This window comes from Chiloscyllium plagiosum, unplaced genomic scaffold, assembly GCF_037043375.1.
Source record: "Chiloscyllium plagiosum isolate Xiang-an unplaced genomic scaffold, Cpla_swu_hap1 HiC_scaffold_19, whole genome shotgun sequence".
NCBI classification, from domain to species: Eukaryota; Metazoa; Chordata; class Chondrichthyes; order Orectolobiformes; family Hemiscylliidae; genus Chiloscyllium; species Chiloscyllium plagiosum.
Window position 1 is genome coordinate 49,823,385 of NW_028270157.1, and position 17,103 is coordinate 49,840,487.

Genomic DNA, 17,103 nt, shown 5'->3' on the forward strand with positions numbered 1-17,103 from the left:
TTCAACCACAATGCAGATAAACTGCATTTTAGCTGCTAATTATTTGATAAATCTTTTGGAAATATGGCTCCAGATTAAATCAAAATATTTCCTGTTTTTTGTTATTCATTCATGTAATGTGGCCAGCATTTGTTGCACTTAAGATGGTGGTGAGCTGCCTTCTAAAAACTGTTGCAGAACATTTGGTGTAGGTATACCCATAATTCGGTTTAGAAGGGAATTCCGGAATTTGGACCCAGTGACACTGAAGAAACAGCAATATATTTCCAAATCAGGTTTTCGAATCACTTGCAGGTGATGGAGTTCCATGTTTCTGCTAGTCTTGCCCTTCTACATGGTAGTGGTCGTGGGTTTGGCAGGTGTGAAGGAGCTTTGATGAAATTCTGCAGCACACCTTGTGGATGTTACACACTGTTGCCACTGAACATCAGGTGCTGACAGTGAGAGATGCAGTGGCCGGTATATCAAGGGCTGGCAAGTAACATTCACCAGGAACCTTACAGTGAGGAACTCTCCTCCCGATTCCAAAAACCCTGATCCACCATCTACAAGGCATAAGTCAGTTTTGTGAAGAAATACTTTCCATTTGCCTGGATGAATGAAGCTCCAACTACACACAAGCAGCTTGACACCATTCATAACAAAGCACCCCAATGAATCAGAACCACATAAGCAAACATTCATTCCTTCCACCTCCAATGCAACATAGTAGCAACCAAATATACAAATCTAATAGATACACTACAGAAATTCACTAAGGATCCTTACAAACACGTCATCATCATCTAGAAGGACAAGGACAAGCACACAAACATCTGCATGTTCCCCAACCAAGCCAATCATCCTCCTGACTTAGGATGGCGATATATTTCCTTCACATACTTGAATTCTCTCCAGGAACTCTGTGGGTGTATCTACACCAAACAGATTGCAGCATTTTAAAGAGAAAGCTCACCAACACAAGGGATGGATAATAAATGCAGTTGAAGCCAGTGAAGCCCACATTTCCTGAATGAACATTTTCTTTTAATTAGCAATATTAATGCCATTGAATGTCATAGGGAGAGTCTTCCTCATTTGGAATTCATTTCCTGGTATGTTGCAAAAATTAGTTGATAGACACTTTCAGCTAAAGCCTGGATATTGTCCATATCTTCCTGCTTTTAGACATGGACTGCTTCAGTATCCAGTGGTCATGAATGATCTATATATGCTGCTATATTTAATGGTGGATTTGTTCAGAATCGCAGATAAAAAGTTAGAAAAGCTACAAGTTTTCTAAGAAGTGGATAATTCTTGAAGGAAACAGTTGCTCCAAGTACTTTGTTTAAACAGAATAAAAGTTTTACAAGACTACATTTTTTCCAGTTTAAAATTCTGCCCATTTAGAAAAAAATTTAATAATAGAATTCAGAAAGCAAATATACACATCAATTTAATCACAAACTTGCATCCACTTTCCACTTTAAAATAGCAGATTTAGCAGTCGCAACTATAAGGTATTATAACAAAAACGAAATCCCATCTTAACTGTAAAACTTAGTGCCCAGAATAGTTTGTATTTAATGAGAACTTATCCTCATGAGTCACATACAACATACAGGGTTGAAACTAATACACGGGAGACTGGAGCGGCGTAGCTTGCGTGGAGGAGCTGAGTGCATAGGCAGGACGCTTTCCAGTGCTTTTGACAGCTTTTCTGCAAAGGTTTCTTCAGGGACAGTCCGAACATATGGGGAGAAAGAAGCAGAGAGGACCGGTGGCGGAGTGGTGGACTGTCTAGGAATGTAGGATGAATCAGGGATGGTGGAAAGGTGGGGAACACATACAGACATGCTACGACCTCGTCGAAGCTAAAAAAAATTAAAAATAAAGGAATAAATAACACTTTTCAACTGACCCACAGTAAACTGGACGTCAAAACGTACACAAAAACATCTGATAATTTGTGACAGCATTCATAATGGCGCTTTGTAAATGAAAGCTAGAAAGAAATGAAATGAGATGTTTTGCTCGGTGATGATGCACAATACATCAAATTAGAAGAAATGAAAACTAGTTGATTAAGACTTGATGCCCAGGTATACTGTGCAGTTTAGTTGCACAAGATATATGGAGGCAGCTATTTCTGCTACTATTTTCAGATTAACTGGTTAGATTTAGTACTATGCAAGTCTCAATACACCAACATTTATCCAGCAAGTGCTACTGTTAAGTTTACTACTGGTCAGTATCAGATTGTATCCAAGAATGCAAAAAAGAAAAAAAGATCCAATGTACACTTCTTGGATAGAAGAATCAAGTACTGCAAGCAGCCTGCAAACTCCATACTAAAATTAAAAGGTACGTTTCAAACAAAAAAATAATGCAAAGGTTCAAGGGTAGATTTCAACTTGCATGAGGATGGATGAAAAGGTTTATGCATATCAGCAGCCGTCGGAATCCGTAAAATGTCATGTGCAGTCAATAATGCATTAAAATTTAATTAACATGTCAGAAGCAGGTTATGTTTTTGGCAATCCAAGAAAGCTCTAAACCATCAGGCCTAAAAGTATCTTAAATATATCTTCCTGAATTTTCCATTTTTCAACATCATGAACTTAGCATATTCTGACGGTTTTGACCAATTCTCTACAAATTTATTCAAAGATTTTTAAATAACACAGGCATCACAGTTACCACTGGATGGAAGTTACCACTGGCGTTTTTGATGTTAGTAAGCAAGTTCTAACCTCAAAAATAACCCAACCATAAATTAGATAAATAAACTTAAATAAACTCCAGCCATAATTTGGAAATATTTCATATCAGACAAAGAAAAATTTTCAAACAGCACCTTTACCAATGTACAGGCTGATGATGACAATTATTTAAAACAACTTCAAATTTCACAAACTTATTTTTAAATTGATTAACATTAATTCTCGTCTGTCATTTTTGAATGTTAGAATGAATGACAAAACAACTTTTTAAATTGTTAATTTAACCCTGTTGAAGGGTCTTCTCATTAAATTCAATGTTCAATAAATTACCAAGGCTCTTCAAATACATTTAATAAATAAAATCTCTCATTAAAAGGTTTCCTCAGACTATGTTATAAATACTGCTTACAAAAAAGTACCCAGCCCAATATACTTACTCCTGTAGAATGCTGCTGATGGCTACCATGCTGTTGCGATACTGCCTGGATATTTGAAGGAGTCTGGCTCGAAATGTGCTGTTCTTGAGCAGAACCATAGGAAACAGTTTGACTGCCATGAGAATCTGAAAATCCAGATGAACTCTGGCCACTATCAAATGTGCCATCAGCTAAAAAAGAAAAACACAGTTTTGCATCAAAAATGAACTTCCAAAATGTTACAGTATAAAAAGTGTAATATGTTTTTAACAAAATAATTTTTCATTCATCTGCTCAGCATTACGAACTGATGAAATCCAGAATAAATGCACAATCCAGGTTGGACTATAGTTTTGGAGCTGAATTTCTGATTTGAAAGTATGGTATCAAGGCATCAACAGAACTAAAATTCAACTCTCAAATTAATGAAATCAATCATATTCATCAATAAGCAGAATGCACTGATCTTCAGTTTTATGGTGTTTACATTCCTTTCAACTCAAGGTTAAAAGACAAGCACCCACTCCATTCTGACTTCTTGAAAAGTTTGGTCTTCAATTCTACACCTTACAGATGCTCACACACGGATTATCATAATACAGAGATAGAGATTCTTGATTAACATGAGAATCAAATGTTGCTGTCAACAGGTGAGTGTGCGCAGTTCAGATGACAATCAAATCAGCCATGATCGATTTTGAGGAGTGTACAGGGCAACCTCGATTATCTGAACACAATGGGTGGGCACTATTTAGTTTGGATAGTTGATTATTCGGTTAATCGATTAAATGTCTTTCCTCTGGGGCTCGGAGTTTTTAAAATCTGCTCCCCGCTCAGGAGACTGCAGCAGCACACAGCATGCGTTCACTGATGGAAACACATCTTTGATGTAACGTTTCCATCAGAACCTAGAGATCTCCTTCAGATAATTGGTATTTGGATAATCGAGGTTCCTATGTAGTAGGTTCAAGGCACCAAGTTACCTATTTTGCCCTTAATCATATCTTTGTACTGAGAAACCCATTACTACTATACATTACTTGAATTATATTATTTTGACTAAATTACTAAAGCTAGTTACAAACTATATCTTTTTGCAAATTTCAAAGCTACAATATACTGTATTGAAAAAAGTTAGACTGGGGTTCTATTAACCTTATTCTTACCCCCTACTTGGGTTCTAGTGACTATGACATATGTCAAAGATTTTATTACACCTGTAGCCCAATACATTCAGCTTATGGGAAAAAAAATCTAACAACAGTAGTGGTAAACCTCCTTAGTGTTAAACTTTTGAACTGTTTTAAAATTTAACACACTCAGACAAGGTGGTTTTGCTGTCACCTCTATACACCAAAAAAAAAAGAAATCATTTTTGGGATCCTGCCAAGTGAGAAACTTATTTTAGACCAAAAAAGATAATCACTTAACAGTGTGTTTTGCTCCCAAGTTCCTTATATTACTGTTAAGCTTATCTTTCGCTCTGCAAAGTACACTAGTCAATATTGTATCTTCCAAAAATCTCATGAGCAAAAGCATTAGCTTTGTATGGGAGAAGTGTTACCTTATTCAAAAAACAAAGTTAAGACTCTAAATAGCAACAAATATGCAACTTCCTCTAGGAGTTAAGAGAATAAAAGGTTAATATTTCTTCAACTTCAGCAGTAAAGATTGTGCACTGAACATACACACTACACAATCCTGTGTCTAAAAGAGATCTTTAAAAGCAAAATCTTAAATCAGAAGGTAAAAATAATAAGCCTGAGATACAAATGTATCTAAATCCAAACTCAAGAACACAAAGGAATAAACTGACAAAATATTTTCTGGTCTAAAATTTATATTTATCAAGTTTTGAGAAGAGAGGTTTTTTTTTTAAAAAGATGAACTCCCTAATCACCACACCTTGCTGTCACAAGGAAAGCTTACCAGAAGAACCATTTGTTGCCTCCATCAGTCGAGCAATAACTTCTTTCTTACTATTGCACAAAAATTGCAAAGTAGAATTTCTCCCATTATCCGGGTTATAAATGACTCAAAATCACTGTTTTGAGCAAGGCTTGAGACAAGCTTATTTAATTCAGTCATTTTCTGACCACTCTAATGTTCAAGACCAAGAGCGTGTTCATAATGCACAAAGTCTACCGTTGTTTGAAAACAGATGAATGCATGAACCAGGTATTACACTGAAGACTTCAGAATTTGTTCAAGTGCCTTAAGTCTGGATCTAGTACCCCAGGGAAATTGTCCCCAAAAGGGAAGATAGCTGCTGAAATGTGTTCCCTAACAAAAAGATAACTTCTGGAACATGATCATGGAGCAACAAGAAACCAAATTCTCAGCATCCATATTGAGCAGTATGCCAGGATGTGCTATCACATGCAAAAATATCTAGTAAAAAGGTATTTGAATGATTTCATAACAAGAAAAAAAATGTATCTACAGATTGGGCACAGTCCATGTCAACCACAAATATTCATGCTCTGGCATTTCATAAGTTTGGCACAAAGGCCCTGTTTACAGTAAGCTTTTCCCAACTATCTCTTTCAAAGATTTTTCACAAGCACAATTTGTCCATGATTGACTTCCTTTAACGTGTTAACTTTGTATGTACACATGCTACACATAAGAACAAGAGATTTACTTCAGGCTATTTAAGTGAGGGCTTTATCATAGCTATAGGAACTGTCAAGACTGTCTTATGTAATGCTGTCGTGACAAAATAAATGAGGGGTGGGTGTTAAGAATCGTAGGAATGTCAGTTAAGTGAAACATTGCTGCCAAAAATAGGGAGCTTAACTTGCAATGTTGGGGGCAAGGATTTTATGCTTCCAACTTCTTAATATCCTTATAATGCCAAGTGATTTCAGATTTCTTGGCAGTGGCCGGTATATAGAATTTAATTAAAAGGCATCATGTCAAATCAAACAGGTTTCAGGTTTCTGATTATTTTTCATAATTTGCTTTTTAATCTGCCAGCACAGGCATGAGTACACTTGGGTTCTCACAAGCCTATGTGCCCAGCCTTCAAAAGAAACACAGTGAAAATTAAAAGAGTAAAACTAGAAACAAAACTCTACCGAATGACATAGCTGACTTAATAAACAACTGAGCAGTTTAGGAAGGGTTAAGTAGGTTTTAGGTTTCTTTCACAGGTTTTTGTCCCCCAGTTACTTCAGCAGTGACAATGGTAGGGGAGGTATGACTGGCTTCATGACAACCAAATGAAAAAGAGGACACAGTGAATAGTAAAAAGCAATTGCGAGTGTCAAATAGTCCCTGTTAGAAGTACAGGTGGGGTTCTTCCAGAGATTGATTCAACTTGTGGAGTCTGCTTTCACAAGGAGTAGTTGGGTGAGTGGCACAGATGTGTTTAAGAAAAGCATACAAATGTAGAGTGATAAAAACTGGAACGCTAGACAGAACACACAAACTCCCAACTACAGTAGTCACCCGACGTTGGAATAAAATCCGTGTGCCTGGCAACATGAGGCAGCAGTGCTAACCACTGAGCCACCATGCCACCCTAGAATCTGACTGGTTTAGTCCATTCAACTGAATGAGGGTGCAAAGGAGAATTTGAGAGAAATCAAAAACACTAAGCAGTGAGCTTCTGCACCTCCTGACACTGCCTGGCTTGGTGTATTCTTCCAGCCTCCTACCTATATACTTTGCATTCCAGCACCTGCAGCTTTTTTATCTTTAAAATTTAAAGTACAAGCAGGAATAAGCCATTTATCCCATCAAGCCTACTCCACTATTCAATTTGATCAAGTCTGATCTTTCTCAACACCGTATTCTTGCTCTCTCCCCATATCCCTTGACAACTTTTACCTCTAAACATTTATTTAGCAAATATATTCAGTTGCTTGCGCTCCAAAGTCTTCTGTGTCACAGAACTCCACAGGATCACCACTTTCAGTGTAAAATTTTCTTCTCATCACGGTCTAAAATGGCCACATATCGTGTGTCCATGATACCTTGTTCTCAATCCCATGGCCAGGAGAAATAATGTGTCTTGCATTCAGTCTGTCCGGCCCCTGTTATAATTTTTGTTTCAATGCAATCTCCTCTCATTCTAAGCTTGTGAATATATGTCCAGTCTACGCAAACTCTCTTCCTACGACAAATCTGCCATCCCAGAAATCAGTCTAGTAACTAATTGTAAATAAATTTGTTTGGACATGCTATGGCACACCTCCAGGACAGGTGGGACTTGAACCCTTACCTCTGGTCCAAAAGATAGTGATGTTACTACTGCATAACAAATTAAGTCACACTGATTAGGGTTAAATGAAGGAAGGAAGGGAGCACATACGAATTATAAATCCTGGCACAGACCTACTGGGCCACATTAAACACTATGAATTAAGTGATTAATTGTGCTCCAGTTCATCATTACCACAAGAAGATTTACCAATTCAGATCCCCCATCTAAGGGAAAATGAATTGGAAGAAGAATTATTCCAATCATAACAGGTTTCCATGATATGTTCCAAATACTGATAACCATAATTTGACAGATGTTACAAGTGGAAGCTTTTACTACTAAAGGAAGCTGAACAATAGATTTAATGGCACTATCAATTAAAATGTATGTTTTCTCTGATGTATTTATTTTCTATTATACTTCCTAAATACAGTATGCCAGTATGATCAGTATGCCAGCTGTGTATTGTGATAAGCTGTACCTGTAAAAATACTAATTATAACTGCATGTCCTGGCATCACTATCTGGCAAGTCAAGAATTGTCTTCACAGGATGCAAGTCCCCATAGCTCTGCCATATGTTGCAAGTACATATACAATTATTATACCATACCTATAGGCCTAGGTGAACAAAGTGAAACTAGTATAGGTAGCAGCACATTTTTGGTGGTGCAGACTCGATGGACCAAAAGGCCTCTTGTACGCTCTATTTTTTTGTTTTTATGTTTCTATGAAGTGACTCAAGCCTTCCACAAAGGCTTTCAGTATTTTATACTCCATATTCTAAAATACCATTTTAATTTTACCTTGAGTTTTAAAACTTAACTTGGTGCTCATGTAATTTTCTGCTTCCAATGATACTGTACATCTACACATGTCCAAATTTACACCGAGAGCTATACGAATAGCCAAGATTATGAATACGGATTCCATCAGCAGACTTTCCTTAATTTTCATAGAAGAGCTCGCAATCATTTCAATCTAAAATGCCTCACATTCTAAGTTTCAGCAATGGAGTAGAATATAATCACCAACTTGAAAAAAATGTTGCAAACACACTCCTTTTTGCTGATATTCAGTTCACCTAAACACCATAAAAAAATTATTACAAAACTAAATCTCAAATGCCCAATTCTTTTATAGCCTCTTGGAACATGAAAACTCACAATTAATTCTCCCTCACATGGTGTGATGCAAAAACCACCACCACAATATTTGACTAACTCCACAATATTTTGGACTCACTGAGCTCAACAATTTCAGACCATAATCTCATTTATTTTAGAAGAAGTGGTGCTAATGATGACTCTTTCTCCATTTACACCCCTTCTCAACACATCCTTAACATTCTTTACTTGTCCCATTACCACCTCCTTATCATCTTGCACCCCTCATATTATCACGGACATTCCCTTTTGTTCCTTCCTACGCAGTTCAAAGTGTTCCATCTCAGGTTATGACAAAAGATAAATCACCTACTTTTACTCTCTGCAGAGCTGTTTCCAGACCTGTATCCAACTGTCTGGACAAATTCACTAATGACAACACTTGGCAGAGACAGTAACACTTCTTTCATCAGGGATAAAAAATTCAACATTACAATAAGACCATGAGGCAATAAGACATACGAGTGAAAGCAAGGCCATTCGGCCCACCGAGTCCACTCCACCATTTAATTATGGCTGATGGGTGTTTCAATTCCACTTACCCGCACTCTCCCCGTAGCCCTTGATTCCTTGCGAGATCAAGAATTTATCAATTTCTGCCCTGAAGACACCCAACGTCCCGGCCTCCACTGCGCTCCGAGGCAATGAATCCCATGGGCCCACCACTCTCTGGCTGAAGAAATTTCTGTTCTAAACTGACCCCCGCTAAGTTTAAGGCTGTGTCCACGGGTCCTAGTCTCCCCGCCTAACGGAAATAACCTCCCAGAGTCCACCTTTTCTAAGCCATGCATTATCTTGTAAGTTTCTATTAGATCTCCCCTCAACCCTCTAAATTCTAATGAATACAATCACAAGATCTTCAGCCGATCATCGTACATTAGGCCTACCATTCCAGGGATCATCAGTGTGAATCTCAGCTGGACATGCTCCAGTGCCAGTATGTCCTTCCTGAGATACAGTATTCTAAATGGGGCCGAACTACAGCTTTATGAAGTCACAGAAACACTGCTTTTATTCTCCAACCCTCTTGAGATAAATGACATTATATTTGCTTTCTTAATCATTGACTCAGCCTGCAAATCAACCTTTAGAGAATCCTAGACTAGCACTCCCACATCCCTTTGTACTTTGACTTTATGAATTTTCTCACCGTTTATAATAGTCCATGCCTGTATTCTTTTTCCCAAAGTGCAAGACCTCACACATGCTCAGTGAATTCCATCAGCTATTTCCTGGACCACTCTCCTAAACTGTCTCAATCTTTCTGCAGCCTCCCCACCTCCTCAATACTACCTGCCTGTCCGCCTAACTTAGTATCATCGACGAACATTGCCAGAATGCCCCAGTTCCTTCATCCAGATCATTTATATATAAAGTGAACAGCTGCGGGACCCCACTTGTCAACAGCTGCCATTCCGAAAAAGAACCTTTTATCTCTTCTGTCAGACAGCCAACCCCAATCCATGGCAGTAGCTCACCTCAAACATCATGGGCCCTCACCTCATCAAAGGCCTTTTGAAAGTCTAAATAGATTACCTCCACTGGATCTCCCTGGTCTAACCTACTTGTTAGCTCTTCAATGAATTTTAACAGGTTTGTGAGGCACAACCTCCCCTTACTAAATCCATGCTGACTTGTTCTAATCTGAACATGAATTTAGAAATCTCATCCTTAACGATGGATTCGAGAATTTTACTTACAACCGAGGTTAGGCTAATCGACCTATAATTTTCCTTCTTTCGTCTTGATCCTTTTTGAACAAGAGGGTTACAACAGCTATTTTCCAATTATCTGGCACTTTCCCAGACTCCAGTGATTTCTGAAAGATTACAACCAATGTCTCTGCTATTTCTTCAGCCACCTCTCACAGAACTCTAGGACGCAGCCCATCCGGGCCAGATGTAGTATCAAGTTTTAGACGTTTTTGCTTTTTTGGTACTTTCTCTTTTGTATGGCTACTATGCGCAACTCAGCCCCCTGACCCTCCTTAAATTGTTGGAATATTGCTCATGTCTTCCACTGTGAAGACTTACACAAAGTAAGTTATTTTCTTATCTCCCAGCAATAGCCTTCCAGCATCAATTTGGAGCGGCACAATGTCTACTTTTGCCTCTCATTTGGTTCTTATGTATTGAAATAAACTTTTACTATCATTTCTAATATTACTGGCTAGCTTACCTGCATATTTGTTCCTCTCCTTCCTTATTTCTCTCTTTGTTATCCTCGGTTTTTGTAATCTTCCCAATCTTCTGATTTCCCAGTGCTCTTGGCCACTTTATAGGCTCTCTCTTTTTCTTTGATACATTCCCTGACATCCTTTGTAAGTCATTCTGCTGAACCTCTGCCCAGATAATTTTTTTTCTTTGGAATGAACCTCTGTACTGTGTCCTTAATTACACCCAGAAACTCCTGCCATTGTTGTTCTACTATCTTCCCCGCTAGGCTCTGTTTCCGGTCAATTTTTGTCAGTTCCTCTCTCATGTTCCTGTAATTACCTTTATTTAAATGTAACACCACTACATCCGATTTTGCCTTCTCTCTTTCAAACTGCAGACTGAACTCTACCATATTATGATCGCTGCCTCCGAAGTGTTCCTTGACTTTAACATATTTTATAAAGTCTGGCTCATTACGTAGAACCAAGTCCAGAATAGCCTGCTCTCTTGTGGGCTCCATCACAAGCTGTTCCAAAAAGCCATCCTGTAATCATTCCATGAATTTCCTTTCTTTGGATCCACTAGCAACATTATTCTGTAAGTCACAGCGCCTGAGACCCGGGTTCAATTCCCGACTCAGGTGACTGACTGTGTGGAGTTTGCACGTTCTCCCCGTGTCTGCGTGGGTTTCCTCCGGGTGCTCCGGTTTCCTCCCACAGTCCAAAAGATGTGCAGGGTCAGGTGAATTGGCCATGCTAAATTGCCCGTAGTGTTAGGTAAGGGGTAAAATGTATGGGTATGGGTGGGTTTCGCTTCGGCGGGTTGGTGTGGACTTGTTGGGCCGAAGGGCCTGTTTCTACACTGTAATGTAATCTAATTATTCACCCAGATCCCCTGCATGTTGAAGACCCCATGATCACCGTGACCCATCTATTTCTGGTACACCTTGCATCCCTGGTTCTGACCACTGCTTTTGGGGGGGGTTTATACATCACTCCCAATGTGGTCTTTTTACCTTTGTGGTTCCTCAACTCCACCCACATAGACTCCACATCATCTGACCCCATGTCATTCAGTGCCATAGATTTAATCTCATTCTTAAGTAATAAGGCAACCCCCTCTGCCTGTCTCCTTGCCTTTTCAATAAGTTGTAAATCCTTGGATGCTTAACTGCCAGTCCGGAATCCCTTGCAACCACGTCTCTGTGATGCATACCACATCATAATCATTCACGATGATTTATGCCGTTAATTCATCTGCTTTGTTATGAATACTACGAGCATTTAGATAAAACGTCTTAATGCAAATTTTCTTATCCTCATGATTTCCAACATCTCTGGCAATATGTCCTAAGTTATCATTCCTTTTTGCTTCATTCTTAGCCTGCCTTGAACTTAAACCCTGCACACATGCTAACCTGATCTTTCTACTTGACTCCACACTCCCTGTTGCTTTCCCTTTCACTTCCCCCGATTCACTAGTGTAAAGTCTTACTAACCACCCTATTTATCTTTTTGCCAGAACACTGGCTCCAGGTTGGCACGATCTCCACCTGAACCATCGGTACAGATCCCTCTGGTTCCAAAGCTGATACCAATTTCCATGAAATGGAATCCCTCTTTTCCACACCAATATCTTAACCATATGTTTACTTCCGTATTTTCTTATCCCTATGCCAATTAGCACATGGCTCAGGCAGAAATGCAGAGATTATGGCCCTTGAGGACCGGTTCTTCAATTTCCTTCTTAGTGCTTGAAAATCCCCAAACAGGTCCTCCTTCCTAGCCTTAGTGCTGATGTAGACCACAACAACTGGATCCTCCCCCTCCAATGTCCTTTCAAGCCGGTCGGAGACGTCCTGCACCCTGGCACTGGGCAGGCAACACACCATGTGGGACTCCCAATTCATGTCACAAAGGATACTCTGCCCCCGCTAATTGTAGAATCCCTGATAACTTGTCTTTTTTGCTCCCCCCCTCCTGAATGGCCTTCTGCACCACGGTGCCATGGTCAGCTGGCCACAACCCTTTACCGCATCCATACAGGGAGCAAAATCTCATACCTGTTGGACAAGGCAAGGATTGAGGCTCCTCCATTCCAAAACTCAGAATTCCCCTACCTGCCTCGCTACAGTCGCGCCCTGTTGTCCCTGATCATTAACTATGTTTGAATTACTTAATCTACCGGGTGACTGCCTCCTGAAACAAAGCATCCAGGTAACTTTCTCCCTCCCGGATGTGCCGCAGTGTTTGAAGCTCAGAATCCAGATCATCAATTCTGATCCGCAGTCCTTCTGGCAGATAAAGATTTCTTAAGATGGAAAATGGAGAGTTATTGCTCAGATTTAACAAAAACAACATACATGTAACAGAGTTTCCAGCTGGCTGGTACTGCAAACGATGCTGATCTGCCTCAGGCTCTTCTGGTTCAACTTGGGTTGGTAGGGCTCCAGTAAGGGCAGAAGGAAGTGCTGTGGCAGGTAACTGGGAAGGATGTCCCCCTCCAGTTTGAGATACACTGGCTCCTTGTTGAGTTTTCTGGTGCTGCAACTGATCATGCTTCTTCTGCTGTTCCTCTAACTTTTCTTGTTTCTCTCTAACCAATTGACGTTGTTCTCGTTTCCTTTTGATCAGAGATACACGATCTTTAATGGCTTTAGCCATGGTCTTATGATCTCCTTCAGATACAAATCCAGATTCCACCTGAATAAAAAATAATACTAAGTCAAAAATGCATCATATTTTCCATTTAGAGCAAATCAAGATAGTAAACCCTGAAGATTGAGAATAATGTTGTCTTTGGTACATTTCTTTCATGCAGATTATTTGTCTTGCAAAAAAATGGCACGTGGGTGAAAACATTTCACTTTGTTATCATAGAGTCATAGAGATGTACAGCATGGAAACAGACACGGTTGAAAAATGAGAAGTACACATTGCAGTTTCCACAGTATCGAATTCTTGCACGTGCTGTGGTCCACAAATGTGGTTGGGACTCAAATTCTAACATAGAAAATAGGTTTGCAAAAGTACAATAACCTACCATTTCCTGAGCCACATCCTCCGGAACATCTCTTTCCAAGTCAAATGAGAATTCTATGGCTTCGTTATCCTTATACTTTCCTTTAAGTTTCTTAATATCTTCAATTCGCAGCCAAAGCTTAATTGCAAGCTTTTCTCCATCATCCTCTTCTGCCAACTCTACACGAACACCAGTATCTTCCTGAAAGAACGCATGGCTCAACAGGTCCTTAATTGCATACCTAAACCAAATTCAAACAAAGTATGAACAAAGTTGTTATTGTACTCATTAAATCTAATGTTGATGTTGGGGCACCTGGAACTCTGCTTAATTGAAACAGCCAGAAAAACATCAAGTAGTTCTGAAGAGTCAGATCAGACTCAGGACATTAACTCCATTTCTCTCTCCACAGATGCTGCCAGACCTGTTGAGCTTCTCCAGCATTTGCTGTTTCTACTTCAACATTGCATATTAGGTACATCTCAACCTGACATTAAGTAAAACTCTTCCTAATCACATGCCTCATTTCCAACTGCAGAATAGGAGGTTTTTTTCCCTGGAGTAATTACATTGATTTCCAATACCAATGACCCTGTTATCTCTTAAAAGATTTTATCAATCAAGAACAGAAATGGACTATTCTCCGATCTAGTTCTCTGTTCAGGGCCCCAAGAGTCAGCAAACTCATGGAATGTCAAAATAACTGACATCTCAGAAAGCTAACTTTTTATACAATTGCCAGATTCAGATTTTAATTCCCACATCATTTTAAAAGCAATCACAGATATTCACCGTTCATCTTTATTCTGGCGAATACATCCTTCAATTATTTCTTTAACTTCAGGGATTGCGACCTTGTCAAAGCTAGCTGGTTTCACACCCTAAGGAGCAAAGAGAATTAAATGTTGAACACAAAAGATAAAAACCTGAAATTAAGATGGGAAATGTTTGGAATGTACACAAGATTAAATCAGCACTGAAAACAGAAATATGGATTAATTTTTGGGTACAAACTTTCATTGCAACTGACTTAATCCAAAATATTAACCTGCTAACAATGTTAATTTTATCCAATGTGGACTATCAAATTTTTTTTAAAAACCAGAAAATGTCCTTCAGTTGGATAATTACAAAGCTAGCTCCTCTTAATCTTTCTGTATGCAAAATATGTCAAATTGTCAGTAAGAATAATAGCAATAATGCTAAGTCAAACTGTCGGCAAGAATGAAGATAATAACAAAGGCAATACGTTGTTTTTTGAAGTATATTTGCAGCTCAGTAATGAAACTGGGTACTAGAATTCTATGAAAACAAGTGGAGGATAACCAGCATTACATATTTGTTCAAAAAACAAGTGATAATAATAGTTATTAGTGAAGCTACATAACTTCTGCAGGAGATAAACTGCACCTCAGAGGAAATGAGTGAAGATTAGATTAGATTAGATTAGATTACTTACAGTGTGGAAACAGGCCCTTCGGCCCAACAAGTCCACACCGACCCGCCGAAGCGTAACCCACCCATACCCCTACATTTACCCCTTTTACCTAACACTACGGGCAATTTAGCATGGCCAATTCACCTGACTTGCACATCTTTGGAGTGTGGGAGGAAACCGGAGCACCCGGAGGAAACCCACGCAGACACGGGGAGAATGTGCAAACTCTACACAGTCAGTCGCCTGAGGCCGGAATTGAACCCGGGTCTCTGGCGCTGCGAGGCAGCAGTGCTAACCACTGTGTCACCGTGCCGCCCATACCACTGTGCCACCGTGCCGCCCATACATTTGAGGATCCTGCTCAAAGTTTAGCATCAATGCATGTAACTTGCAGAACACATTAGGAGACCTGGCTGATAGGGAATGAATACAGTACAGTACAGATCCATCCATGCAAGCAAGTTATATTCCGTGATAATTTTCTGTAATGCAATAAGATAAACATCTGTACCTGTGCGTTAAAGCATACAGTTTTGTTTTTCAATTAACAAGATAGTGTTGCATGAATAGTTTTATAATACATTCCTGTATGACTCATTAGAAAAGTCTATTAAACTCTGATTATATAGCGAAATACCTCAGTCAGAGATTCAAAACCAGCCAAGAGATGGCTATTCAAAGTTAGTGCAAAGGACGTCCTACATACATGCACAAACAACAGATGACCATAATTCTCACTCAAACAACAAAGATTCTAACCGTGGCAATTTTCTAAGTTGCATGGATGGGTTTGTTCCACCAGACTTGTGCTTAAAAGTTCTATGAGAAACAAATGAACATTTCTCGTTGCCTCATTAAAGAAGGGTTTTCAGCGAGAGACCACCATCTAGCCATCTTATCAGCATTAATATCAAATTGGAGGTCGCTTTTATAATCTTTGCTGCCCTTTGCTCATCACTTAGCTGCATTATTCTTGAAGTTGTCATAAAACTACATCCTTTACTTTCTGAAGAGAAAATTTCAATCTTTCAACTGGTTAGAACTGGACTGAAACAAACAATGTGCTTTACAAAACAGGGACACCTTCCAAGGTAGAAGTGAGAAAACAAACATGTCGCCTTTAGGCTGTAACAGAAACATAAATCCAAACTCTATATGCAAAGAGAAGGATTGACTCACCACCCCAACTTATCTCAAAGAACCATAGCTTAAACTCTGGATGAAGCGAAGTTCCTTGTAAAAATGAATTACCCACATTCCAGACCAGGAGACATTTTTACCAGATGCTGCCAGGCTTACTGAATTTCTCCAGTAATTTCGATGTTTGTTTTACATTTACGTTCTTCCCTAAATATAGAACAAAACTACACGGGCTAATGAGATGTGGTCTCAAAAATGTCCTGCATTATTGAAGCAACACATACTTTAGTGTTTAGTCCCCCTCGTAATAAAGGATAGTATTCCATTAGTCTATTTATTTATTGCTGTACCTGCAGAAAGCAGAGTTAATCTTCTGATTAAATTGTTAACACTGCTCTTTCTTTCAGAGATACTGCCAGATATAAGTTTTTCTAGCAATTTCTATTTTCATTTGAGATCTTCAGCATGTGCGGTTCTTTGTTGAAAAGTGTGTCTATGTCACACCAGTATTTCCAAATTAGCCATGTATGATAATATATGAGAATACGAAAAACAACTTTACATATAATGCCCTAATGATCACAAAGATACTGGTAATGTGTGTCAAGTTGATCTTCATATAAAAACTTTCTATGTCATTGCTCAAGGGAGGCCAGTTGAAAATGCTGACTTGGATTGATGTCATTGGTCCTTTAATATAACTGATGTGTCAATTTATTTTTTGATTGGTGCTATATGCCCTAAGAATGAAAAAGGTAAAGGACTTTCAGTTTCACCTCGTCAGATTTTTTCAATGTTTTCAAAGGATTCTAATCTTGACAGGCTGGGACTTTTTTCACTGGAGCGTAGGAGGTT

At 39.0% G+C, this 17,103-nt stretch overlaps 1 protein-coding gene across 5 annotated transcripts in view; it reads right to left on the minus strand.

Moving 5' to 3' along the window:
* LOC122559582 (serine/threonine-protein kinase WNK1) overlaps positions 1-17,103 on the minus strand; it is a 153,396-nt gene that overhangs the window by 77,327 nt on the left and 58,966 nt on the right. For 4 of the 5 annotated variants that reach the window (XM_043709299.2, XM_043709300.2, XM_043709298.2 and 1 more), the window contains exons 5-8: positions 14,463-14,551; positions 13,692-13,911; positions 13,012-13,351; positions 3,140-3,309 (exon numbers count right to left, since the gene is read on the minus strand). In XM_043709299.2, the coding sequence (XP_043565234.1) occupies positions 3,140-3,309; positions 13,012-13,351; positions 13,692-13,911; positions 14,463-14,551 (819 nt within the window). Of the gene's footprint in view, positions 1-1,601; positions 1,854-3,139; positions 3,310-13,011; positions 13,352-13,691; positions 13,912-14,462; positions 14,552-17,103 lie in introns of all 5 variants that reach the window. The other variant, XM_087997339.1, reaches the window with a different exon arrangement.